The sequence below is a fragment of the Medicago truncatula genome, chromosome 4 (genome assembly GCF_003473485.1).
Source record: "Medicago truncatula cultivar Jemalong A17 chromosome 4, MtrunA17r5.0-ANR, whole genome shotgun sequence".
Classification (NCBI taxonomy): domain Eukaryota; kingdom Viridiplantae; phylum Streptophyta; class Magnoliopsida; order Fabales; family Fabaceae; genus Medicago; species Medicago truncatula.
Window position 1 is genome coordinate 16,225,521 of NC_053045.1, and position 12,958 is coordinate 16,238,478.

General features: G+C 32.2%; 2 protein-coding genes across 3 annotated transcripts; one reads left to right on the forward strand and one right to left on the reverse strand.

Annotated features, from left to right (window-relative positions):
- Window positions 1-258: 258 nt before the first annotated feature.
- LOC25479424 (ubiquitin-like modifier-activating enzyme atg7) lies at window positions 259-4,921 on the reverse strand. Of its 2 annotated transcripts, none has more exons than XM_013588188.3 (14): window positions 4,741-4,921; window positions 3,703-3,920; window positions 3,409-3,600; window positions 3,263-3,317; window positions 3,084-3,178; window positions 2,757-2,946; window positions 2,563-2,662; window positions 2,309-2,453; window positions 2,077-2,235; window positions 1,800-1,988; window positions 1,449-1,631; window positions 1,251-1,366; window positions 990-1,146; window positions 259-599 (listed from the first exon to the last, which is right to left on the reverse strand). In XM_013588188.3, exons 1-14 carry the CDS (start codon window positions 4,856-4,858, stop codon window positions 420-422), a joined length of 2,097 nt encoding a protein of 698 aa, XP_013443642.1. In that variant the 5' UTR covers window positions 4,859-4,921; the 3' UTR covers window positions 259-419. The 2 variants fall into 2 exon arrangements, with proteins under 2 accessions (XP_013443642.1, XP_039688497.1); XM_039832563.1 differs by lacking the exon at window positions 4,741-4,921 and adding an exon at window positions 4,427-4,653.
- A 5,807-nt stretch (window positions 4,922-10,728) lies between these two features.
- LOC25479423 (protein STRICTOSIDINE SYNTHASE-LIKE 12) lies at window positions 10,729-12,322 on the forward strand. Its single transcript, XM_013588187.3, has 3 exons — window positions 10,729-10,746; window positions 11,535-11,689; window positions 11,770-12,322. The coding sequence occupies exons 1-3, from the start codon at window positions 10,729-10,731 to the stop codon at window positions 12,305-12,307; spliced, it is 711 nt and encodes a 236-aa protein (XP_013443641.2). The 3' UTR covers window positions 12,308-12,322.
- Window positions 12,323-12,958: the final 636 nt, after the last annotated feature.

A 12,958-nucleotide genomic window follows, 5' to 3' on the forward strand; every position in this document is an offset into this window, starting at 1 on the left:
TATCAGTAGAAAGTTAAATGTCAAAGCTCATAAACTTGTTGGATTAGCTAGAGATGTTGGTTCCAAGACCTAGTAGGGGAATGCCCCTCCGAGTGGTCAATCAAACTGTAACAAAAAAAAAAAAAGTGGAATTTCAAAAAAATATAAATAAATAAATCCTCCAATTCAATACAACTTTCAATTATTTAAGACAAAACCAAACATCCCCTTATCATTTTTCTGAGATGATAATTTATTCAACTTTTAACAAATTTCAGATTGGATTTTGAATTTGTAGTCAAGTAATTCAAATTATTGAAATAAATCAAAGAATGTAATTTCAGTTTTGTACATTTGACAAAGTATACCAACTGTTGCGACACCGGCTAAATTTATAATTGCCCAAATTAGTTTATGTACAACTGACTAATTGTTATGCTTCATATTTCAAAACAATCTTCATCCTCATCAACATTATCTATGTCCTTGTCCCACTCCAATGAGAATTTGGTGGCTGATTTCATTAACTCTGTCAGTCCAGTGACATCCTCTAAGTAGGTAGGATGATTAATTGCTTCAAGTATGAACTCCATTCCTCGGTTTCGATATTCCGATACAACCTGAATGGTTGCAGTTTTACAAAACAAAGGGGATTAGGAAAATGATAAACATAGATGTAGTAACAAACTGAATGATATCGAATTGATGTTAACATTTGCCCCAATTTACATTGAACCTATTTAAACTTGAAAATATTTGATAAAATGCCTTTAATCAACTATTCCTTCAATTCCAAAATCAATACTTAGATAAAAGTAAGTTAGTATTAAAATCATGTTAGCACAGTATCAAACTTATGGCTCATGTGTTCCAGGCAAAATTAGGGCTCCTCCCCTGTTGACAACCCTATAAAAACATTTAATACACTACCGACGACAATGTAAACAGTGCAGCATACGATAACTAACCACATAAAGTATTATCAGACATTATTAATTTTTCAGACTTACTGTATGGCAACAGGCTGTGCAGCTGGAGGAGGAGTAACCTACAAGGCTCATTTGAGAAAATTGAGAAAGGGAACCACGAATCTGATGAGGTAAAATGCCAAGAGAGCTCTCAGTAGCTCCAGTGACACTGCTGTTAATATCAGCCTCTGCAAATATCCTGAAAAAAATGTTTGTCAATACCTGAATTTCAAGGATGCATAAAGTAGGTTAAAATTTCTTTTCAAAATTCTTTTCACGTAAAATCAATGTTTGCAGAATTACCCTTGAGGGTGATGCAAAATCCCTACTAAAAGTTCAACAGCAAGGGCTGAGGCAATAGGAGCTAGCCCTGGTCGGGTCACAGTACATTGCTGGTCCAAAGTGCGATTGGATGTTGACTGCAGAAAGCAAGTATGAATTAGCTATACATGAAATTACATCAGTTCAAATTATCACAGCACAATTCTGCATGGAAATTACATCAGTTGGTGCAACAACATCATTGCAGAAATAGCATCCTAATCTATGTTTCCCATTTGCATCCTTTACACTCGAATCGGCAGATGAAGAATTAGCTGTTTCAGAACTCAAGTCACTGAAAGGACCAGCTCCATGGCGCATCACCAAGAAGCTTTCAAACCCAAGTGCTGCAGTCATGGTAATCTGTGAATATATAAGTAATCATGTTAGTTTAGGATATGCAATCCTACTATGAATGGAATAACCAATGTATGTAACATATGCTTCAGTTTAAAATGTAAACCACATGTTAATCAGTAATAAAATATAAATAACAACGTATATACTATTTAAAAGTATAAATTTCTGAACCTTGTTAGCATTGGCACAGAGAAGTGTTGGGAGCCATCGACTTTCCCTTGTATCTGTCAATAAAAAAACTGCATCATGGGCATCAATCAAATCGTGCAAACGTCTGCAATCATCGAGAACACTATCTTGTTCCCGGCTATGTACCGGATGTCCAGGCATTGGTATGGCCATAACTATGCCTTCCGCTTCCTAAAAAAGAACAAAAAACATGCTGTTATGTGGAAAAAGTTAGTATAGGGTTTAGCTTCAAGCAAAGTCATAAGGATTGATGATCTACCACTGCTGGAAATATCCGTTTTAGACTTTCAACTGCAGCTGTAGCCTTAAACTCTCCACCGTTAAGACAGTCATCGAAAGTATAAAGAGACTGCCTTAACGGATTAGACATAGCCACCCTGCCATTGTCAACTAGAGTAATTTTTCGGACACCCCATGCCTGCAGTGATAAATATAAGTTATCAAGAGTTGAAGTATCGAAGAAAAAAAAAAGGGATTTTCTTAGTACTCACCATAAGCATACGTGCAACCTGGCATCCAAGTGTGCCTGCCCCAAGTAGAAGACACTTGAGGGAAGACAAAGCACTCAAGTCTAGAGATGGCAAAGCACGCCACCTCATAAGTTTTAAATTCAAATCCGCAGCAGATACCGCCAACCTATAAAAAACACATTTAAAACAATGATTGAAAATACTAGATATGCTGATAAATTATGTAGCATTACCAAACAAAACCTAGAATGGAGAAAATAACTTAGGTAATGAACCTGGTTGGATCCATGGACTGTGCAAGGTTAATACACATAGGTCCTTTTCTCCGCTTATTAATTTCCCATCCAACTGCATTAGGCACCGCATCTTTCCACCCTATACAGTTGATCCTTTCAAATTAGAATCCCAACAAACAAAAACGAGAAAAGATATCAACAATATAACTGTCACGTGATTAATGCTGTTCTACCTTGTGGAACTGTTATCAATGCTTCACCAACAAGAGACAAACTCATATCAGCAAAACCACGGTTCTCTCTGTAGCAGAAAAATTGAACAGACTTGAGATTCCACCTTGCAGAAATAAGCGCTAACAAGTTGCGCAGAGGCCATCCAGGAATATTTGGGAGATGACAAGGGTCATAAAATCCAAATAGGATCTGTCAATAGAATCTAGTAAATTTCACAAAAACATCTATCTATAGTTTCACATCCAATGCTCTCTATGTATGACAATGAAAAACCAACTTCACAAAAACTGCAATTAATTACTATAACCAGAGTTTGAAAAAGAGACCTTTTGAGCATCACTTTGACAAGCTTCCCAGTCCTTCAGAGGCCTAACAGTAGAACGTGAATTTGGATCTATAGTTACTAAAAAGAATGGGACACCTGCCACATATTCTCTACTATTAGGCAAAGCATGCCGAGTTTAGAGCAAACAACTATAGCAATAAGGGAGATTATTATTTATACCTGCTGTTGATTTTGAACCACGCCATTCGTTACAAGCTGCAGAGAGGGATTCTGCCTATCATTTAAGAATAAACGAGTGTCAACGTCCATGAAAGTAACGATGATACCAACAAAAACCGAGTAACAAAAAATTTAACGCAGAGCACCTCTTCGATGCTCAACCACTGAGAAGCTGGACTTATATTAACCATGGTTGCAGGAGGATCAAGCATCAGAGCCGGAAAAGCAAACCAGTAGTGGAAACTCCACTTTTTCAGGTCTGCAAAAGAAATAAGAAGGAATCTTGAAAGTACTGAACAGTCCTCCACAGCTCTTCCAGTTTGAATGTCATCCCATATCTAATTTACCAACAAATGGTAAGACTAAATTTTTTAGAGCAAAAAACGTGTTCATGTTTAGTGATTTCATTGTGTAATGTCTACATTAGCTGAACGGTTTACCTTTCTGGCCTCTTCCTTTAAAAGATTCGGTTTATCAAGCGCATGGAAACTCTCCATAGTATTAGTGTTGTAAAGTATCCCTGGAACAGAACACCTGTTCCTGTTACCATGACTTGAATCTGGTACAAGTGATGCTTCGCTTGATTCAGAAGGTAAAGACTCGGCTAAAAGAGTTAAATGATTTGATACTCGAGGGTGCGAGCAAGGCGCATAGAAACCTGGAATCAAGTGAGAGCAATATAAAATGATTTGGAGAATAAAAATGTTGCCAAGGCGGTGCTTTGAAGGAGCTTATTTTGGTTTAACTTATTATAATTACATTACAAGAACTTGCGCAAATGCTTGGAAGAGCATATAAGAAAGGGGTTAATAATTAATAGTGTTTTACCCCGTGTAATATAGGTCATTTCCGGTTTACCCCCGTAAAAAAAAAAAAAAAAAGATTCCGTCCTTGTAATTTGAAGATTCTTTGGTTTTGGACCTTCATGGCATCAAATTACAAAATTTATGGTACTTTCGCCCCTGTAATTTGAGCAAATTTCAGTACAAAACCTAAAAATCTTCAAATTACAAGGACGGGATCTAAAAAAAAATATTACAAGGGTAAACCGGAAATGGCCTATATTACCGGGGGGTAAAGCACTATTAACGCATAAGAAAGAGCAAATTTTGTTTTTAGCCCCTACAAAATTTAAATTATTTTGCTCTAAGTTCATACACTCACTCTTAAGGTCAGTTTGGATTGACTAGTATAAAATTATCTACGGACATTAGCACTGATGAGACTCTTCGAGTGCGCTTATGGAAACAGCTTATGACATGCCCATAAGCTGTTTTCAGCTTACTTACATAAGCTCTCTAGGATAGCTTATGAAAACAACTTGCAGAAGTCCTTACATGATTGATAAGCGTTTATGCTACAAACACTTAAATAAGTTTTTGATCCAAACAGGTTCTTAGTCCTAAAATCATACAATTTTGTAATTTACAAAGACTAAAAACAAAAAAAAAAAGAATTAAAAGGGAAAAAGCAAAAACCAATGATGGGTAATGGAGAATCATCGATGCCAAGTTGATTGAGCTTCAAAGAAGAGAGTCTATGCCAGAAGCCTTCATCGACGGAGCTCTCCATCGCCATAAATTGGAGCAAAGCCATGGCCGTGATTCAAATTCAAATTGCAGATCTATCTCGTATTGCGTTTTGATTCAACCAAGTTTCAAACGAATTGGGAATTTTTTTTGTCAAAGAAGGATAAGTCCTACCCGAGTTTCTAAAACAAATTTGAAAGATAGATTAATATGTTCCAGGTTATATTCGGAAAAAGATAAAAATATGCATGTTTATGTTTGTTACAAATTTATTAAATTTAATTATTTGGTATAAAATAATTTTGAGAACAGAATTTTTTTTTTGTAAGTAGGTATCTAAATTAATTTGTTATTTGTAAGTAGGTCCCTTAACTATTAATTTTTTTTTTGAAGAAAGAAAGAGTTAAATCATTAAATAAAAAATATAACAGGATAAAATTGTATGTTTGATATTATTTTAATTGTATAAATGCTTACTTTCATAATTAAAACTAAATGGGAAATTTAATTATAATATTAAATGCATGATATGCATTTTTTTGAAAATTAATTTGTTTGGGGACCTAATTACAAATATATATGTATAACTTTCATATGATTTAATTGTTTGGGTACCTGTTTACAAATAGAAAATTAGTTTAGGGATCAAGATGTATATCAAGTTGACTAAGCGTTGATTAACGGAAGGACTTAATTGAAAAAAAGCTTAAATGCTCTTTTGGTTCTTTAAATATTTAATTGGTATCGTTTTGATCTCTTAACTAAAAAAACGATTGTTTGAATACTTTAAATTTTTTTTAGTCTCGTTTTGGTCCCTTCTGTTGGGTTTCCGTTAGGGTTTAAAAAAAAAGTTAACTCCTGGACACGTGTCACCTTGTCATTGACTCTGAGTTTTTTTTTACAAAAAAAAATTTTAAAAATATATATATTTTTTTTAAATCCCAAAGCCAATGACAAAGTGACACGTGTCACCTTGTCATTGGTTCAGGGATTCTTTTACAAAAATATATATATATATATATTTTAAAAAAAAACAATATTAAAAATAATTTTTTTATAAAAAAAATGAAAATTTTTTTTTTTTATAAAAAAAAAATGCAAGGGCCAATGACTAAAAAAAAACTTAAAATACTCAAACAATCTTTTTTTTAGTTAAGGCGCTGTCTCCCGTACGCGACCTTTGTAGGTCTCGTACCGTACATGATGTATGAAGAAGCAATGGTAGCCATAGGATTTATTATAAATTAATGAGTGGTTCTGATTGAAAGCCAAATTACCTATTAAGTTTTGTATAGTGGGCCCTGTTATTATATATAATTTGTTACTAATAAAAATTGGAACTTCGAATAACACAATACAATGAAGGATGTTTTTGGAAATGTTGCAAAAACATGAACAGTCCTTTATCATCTACTCTTGCAACCACAACCACCGAGTTGACTCACTGTATTTTTTAATAACCTGAGTTGACTCAAATTAACACAATCAAAACCATCTCTTTCTTTTCTCAAAGATATTGAATCTCTACTTACTTTGTCCAAACTTTCAAAATTAACAACCAAAATTAACCTTACCATCAGATCCAAACTAATCTCCTTCAATCTCGTTCTTCTCTACCATGTGAGATTGTTTAAAATCTGAGTTTTTTCATTTCTGCGTTATTTAGATCCGCGTTATTTTATCTGTTCTTCCCCTCCCTCTTCAACTACCGTTCGTAAAAACCAAATTGATTTCCAGTTGAATATTCATTTAGTTTATGAAGAAATATTTTGATTTACCTTTCAATTTATGCATCAGAGTGTTGGAACTATGTCTAATTGATTTATTTCAAGAACTCGCTTTGTTCTTGTTTTTACAAGAAAGACCCACTTCATTAGCCATGGAGTTAGAATGCATTTTCATTGTTAAAAAATATTAATTTTATAAAAAAATGTTGTGACATACTATAATTAGAAGTTAGAAATGCTATTTGAGCAATCCCCGTGAGCTTAGCTCAGTTGGTATTATATCAGGGGCCGGGGTTCGAACCCCGGACACCCCACTTCTCCACAATTAAATTGTGTGAGCTCTAGCCACTAAGCTACTTGACAAAAAAAAAATGCTATTTGAGCATGGCATCTCAACAATATTAAATGGTGTGATTCAGAGGCGGAGCCCTTCATGGGCTAGGGTGGGTCACGGCCCACTCGGAAAAATTAAAAATTAACGATTAAAGATTTATTTTGTGAGATTTTATACAATTTTATGTCGGTTTTAAATTTCGGTTGATTCAAATTTCCATAAAGTGGTGTAGTGGTCCATCCAAATTTTTTTAATGATTCAATTATAGTTCTTTTTTGTGGTGGTCGGAGTTTGAACCCCGAACTTTGCATATTATTATAGGTTTATTTTACGAGACTTTAAACAATTTTTCAACGGTTTTAATTTTCGACGGTTTCAAAAGTGACATTTATGTGATGCTTATACTTAGCAAGTTAGTGGAGGTTTACAAACCTTCGAATTTGCATGAGTTTTAAATCTCTCGCATATTGTCTTGTCAACTGAAAATTCTCTCAATTAACAGTTGTACTGTACAAAAAAAGATTCATAATTTATAGTAGTTGTAAAATATGTAATTATTTAAGTATCCACCCTAACTTTTTAGTCAAACTCCATCATTTCAACTTTGTGTTTAATACTTATTACAACTTTAATTTATCTTTATATATTATAATTTATTTTAGTGGCCCACCGGAGTTTTTTTTCTGATTCGGCCACTGGTGTGATTCCTTTAAACAACTTTTAAAAAATAGAGTTAAATATTTTTTTCCCATTCAAATAAGATAAAGGATATCTTGAGTAATTTTTCCAATAATAATATAAAATTTTGTCCAAAAAATAAAGGAATAATATAAGATGATACGAATAAAATTTAGAAATAATTAGGTTTACATTCCCTCAAAAAATAAAATTAGGTTTACATCAGTTTTTATCCCTATAAACATCTCATTTTGTTTTTAATCTTCCTAAAGAATTTCATAAATTTTTATCTCCAAACATTTTATTTCGTTTTTCCAATCGACTCAGGGATAATTTGTCGATTTGATATATTCGGAAGATTTTGATCAAGGAAATTCAACCGACTAATAATGTATAAAAAAATAATCAATTAGGCCCTTGAACATGACTTAATTGGACTAAAAAAGAAATAGGAACTATAATTTCAGTGATAAAAATGAAACCTAGTCAACATGGAATGAAATTCCCTTGACTATCGAAATTTTTTAGAATAAGTCAATCAGTAAAACTATCCCTTTAGAAACTTAGTAAATATGGAATGAAATTCCCCTGACCATCAAAATGGATCCAACCGGCTAATGGTATCAAATATAAACAAATGCAACCTTTGAATATTACCTAATTGAACTAAGAACGAAGTAGGAATTGAAATTGCGGTAATTGAAATCTTTGGTATAAGTCAGTATGACAAACTATCTCTTCTAAAACTTAGTCGACACGAAAAGACATTCTCCCGACGACCAAAATAGACCCAACCAGCTAACGGATGGGTACGTTGAATATGATCTAACATGAAATTATATTTGATACTATTAGTCGGTTGGGTCCATTTTGGTTGTTCGAGAAATGTCATTCAGTGTTAACTAGGTTTCTGAAAGAATAGTTTGTCGAATTGATTTATACCGAATACTGATGGCTGAAATTCTAGCTCCTACTTCATTCTTAGTCAAATTAGGTCATATTCAACGATCGGATATATTATATTTGATATTGTTAGTCGGTTGCGTCCATTTTGGTTATCAAATGAATGTCCTTATGTGCTGACTACGTTTCTGAAGGAATTTCTTTTTGGATTGACTTATACCTAAGATTCTGATCATAAAAATTTCAGTTCCTACTTCGTTCTTAGTCCAATTAGGCCATATACAACGATCGGATTGATTATATTTGATATCGTTAATCGGGTTGGTTCATTTAAATCTCAATTTCAAAAGTCTTGATATTCCTATATAATTCCATCTTGACATGTTTTTGCATTAAAAAATTTCCCTTTTCAATTTCTAGTCCTAAATAATTGATTTTATTTTGGGCCTTAATTATATTTTTGACAACTAACTTATTTAACTTAAATATATCTTGTCAAAAAAAAAAAAAAAACTTAAATATATTTTTATCAAAAATTGGTTTAATGATCTTAATTTTATTTTTTAAATTAATCTATAGAAAATTTATTTATTTAAATTAAAAATATATCTATATTTAATATTGATCTACATGTACATTCAACTATGTCCATTTATATGTATTTAATTATGTCGGTTTTAGTACTTATACATTCAAAAACAATTTTGATCAAAACTATCCAAACAACATTCAACGTGTTTAATCAATTTTGCATTATAATATCCAAACGTAAATCAATTATCTTAAAATCAATTCTGTCAGAATCAATTTTATCCAAAGCTGAACCAATGGTTTCACGATGACTAGAATTGAGTTTGATCGAATTGATTTTGGTCAAAAGTGAGTTGAGTATAAATTTATTTATGTTTGGATTCAGTAATGCAAAAATGATTCTTGTTAATTGATTTTGTTTGGGGTATTTGATATTAAAATTGCTTTGGATGTATTTTCAAAATGGGTTTTAATAGAAGTATATATTTAAAACTAAATTTTGTTAATAATTTAAATGAGTTTTAGTAATAATGTTAACCCACGTGTCACTTCCACATTTATTCTCAATATTTTTATTTCTTAAAACTAATATTTTATTTGACATAAATAACTCAACAAACTTCATATATTCATTTGATTTGATCTTATCCACTAATATTTTATTTAAGTTATTATTTATTTTTAATATTTATGTAGCATAAATATCTCAACAATCTACTCATTATTTTTTAAAGTTTTACAATCATCAATTACTCAATCTTTTTTTTTTTTAAAGAACAATAGTTTTTTTTTTTTAACGAGAAAAAATAGAATATATTAACACCAACAAATAGTCCTTTATAAGCACAAGGTGTGCCCACAAGGACCTCAAAAGTTTACAAACAAACCAGTTGAAACCAAAAACAATTAGTAAATTAATTATAAAATAACACCAAATCATTAAATAAAATAATTTATTATTTAATTTTTACTACATAAATTAATAAATTAATTATAAATTTAAAACCTAGATCTTCATCCCAACATTCATATCTTCATCTTTGTCAAAAAAAAAAAAAAACACCAAAAACATCCTAAAAATTAGATCTGAGTTTCATTCACACTCAAAACCAATTTGGTTTTTAAAGTTCTCCTCCATCAAAACCTAGAATCCCAGTAAAAAATCAAACCCGCGAAAATCAAACACAATCCGCAATCCACCAAACATAAGCCATACTCACACTTTGATTTTCTTTTTTCCCCATCAATCAATATCCCATGCTCTCTTCCTCTGTAGATATCGTTGGGATGTTTGGTTTGGGAGGAGTAATAATTGGATTGAAAAAAATGGGCAGTTTGCAAGTTGGGATTTTTTTAACTCAATCCAACCATATTTCTTCTTTTCTTCCGATCCAGATCCAAATCCAAGAAAGAGGTCTAAAACAGTTCACAAAAGGAGCAAAAACAAGTTGGGATTTTGATTTTTGATGGGAGTGGAATGATTTCGAATTCAGATTTTGATTTTTGTGGGGAGTAGGTTGATGATTTTTGTGACCCTCTTATTCTACAACATCAACCTCATCATCCTTCTTTGTTTAACAGATCAAGAGCATAAAGCTTGAATCTCAAAAACAAGATTACCGAAATTGCCCTTGTAATTTTGGTGGTAATGTAAATTTGGAATAATAATTTCTGTAATAAATTAACCTTCTGCAACAGGGAGTAACACCGTACAAAACCTACACATGCAGGTCAACAAAGCAAAAAGCAACTCATGTACCGTACATGACCCATGGAGGTCGCGTACCGGAGACAGCGCCTTTAATTAAAGGACCAAAGCGATACCAATTAAATACTTAAGGGACCAAAAGAGCATTTAAACCTTGAAAAAGATAAAATAGTTCAAGGACTTGAGTACAACTTTTTTTAATTCAGGGGCCTATTTAAAAATTCTCAAATAGTTTAGGACCTTAATTAAACCAATATATAATGAGGGGGAATTATTTTTGGACTAGTTTAACAACAAAATATATTATAAAACCGACTAAGAAAGGTTTGTTCTAGTTTTTTCTCTTCCAATTTTTTATTTCAATTAAACTTTTTTATTTATATTTCTTTTCTTCTTTAGCAAATCAAATTTGATCTGTTCCTAGTTTTTTTTTAATTAATCTTAAAAACTAAAATCAAAATAAATCCTAATTTAATTTTGATTTAAAAATATAGTAATATTAAAATAATAATACGAAATGATAAATTTTTGTTCAAAATTGAAGTTTAATTTTTGCTGCGATAAAGACCGACTATGATCTTTATTGAAAAATGTGAAAAACAAGTCGGTGTCCGTCTATTAGTTAATTTTTATAAATCAAATGATAACAGTTCACGTCATTGAGTGGACATTAATGCATTACATTTTGAAGAAGAAGAGTTTTCATGAGTCACTAACCGACCATATCTTTTTCTATCATAGCTTAGTTCTAGAGTTTCACATTTTAATTTTACAGTATTCTCATGTTATGTGTTGTTCATAAACACATAATTATTAAAGTAATCATGACTTTGTAACAAACTATTAACGTTTCTTTTGACAGTGCGAGTCTTGCTTTGTTAATAATGATGGCGAGAATGTAACCCAATTAGTTGGACCTGCACAAGGCAATTCTACTATGTTTGCTGATGGTTTGGATGTAGATCCTGACACTGGAATCGTTTATTTTACCGTAGCTAGCACTAACTTCCAACTCAAGTAAGCATTGTTTTTCTACATACAATGTTGTTGATCTTTTGCACCTAAATGCCAATTCTGCATTACTTAATTTTTTGTAGGGATTACCAAACACTGCTAACTAGTGGAGATAGTTCGGGAAGCTTATTGAGATATGATCCTAGCACGAATCAAACGACAGTGTTGCTAAGCAATCTTGCTATGCCATCTGGTGTGGCAGTAAGTAGAGATGGCTCATTTGTACTTATAAGTGAGTTTCTATCAAACAGAATTCGAAGAGTGTGGCTGAAAGGACCAAGAGCGAATTCATCAGAACTATTCATGCTACTTATTGGAAGACCAAATAACATCAAGAGGAATTCGGGAGGCCAATTTTGGATTTCAGTGCATAGTGTTTTAGGATTAGGACTGCCAATATCTCCAAGGCGTACAACTTTGCCTCGCGGAGTCAGAGTGTCTGAGAATCGTTTAATTTTACAAATTGCATCTCTTACTGCTGAGTATGGTACTGAACCAGCTAGTGAGGTTCAAGAGTACAATGGAAAACTCTATGCTGGCTCCCTGACATTGTTCAAACGCGATGAGGTTCCTAAGAACACATTCAGTTGCTTGGTCTACTTTCAAATGCGGGATATGTAACTTAGATTCGACAAATTGAAAACATGGTACACAACCTCAGCACAAAACCCATCTCAAAATTGATGTCTTCTTAAACTTTAAGTCACAATAGCTTCTACCTTGAACTTTCTCAAAGCTAATACCTGCTTCCCTCAACTTTGTAGCTGTTCTTAGTACAATATTCTGATCAAAAAGGTGTGATACTTTGTGATGGACTCATACCATTAACTTGAATTTCTCTTGGAAGATAAGTATATCTAATCAAATCAATGAAGTGTTTGCAAGATTTGCAATTTGGAGTCAACTCCAAGTTTTTACTTAACTTTTGAGGATAATAAACTTCAAAGTAGTTAAAAGCAAGATCAATAAAACTAACACAATTTTCCTTATTGCTATTGAAACCATTCTTTTCACCTAATAACAGCCTTTTGTGTAATTCCTCCAAAACAAACATAAGAATTTGATTTTCAAGCAGCAAGAAATCTCTGTGTGATTTTGTAAATCCATGATGTGTTGAGATATTGTTTTATTCTTGCTGTTTAATTCATGATCATGCTATTATTCCTATTTGTTAGGAGTAATAGCACGATCACAGCTGTATCTCTATGTAATTATGGCTATATAATCCTTGTACATGTTCAATGAAAAATATCAATCAGAGAAAAAAATATT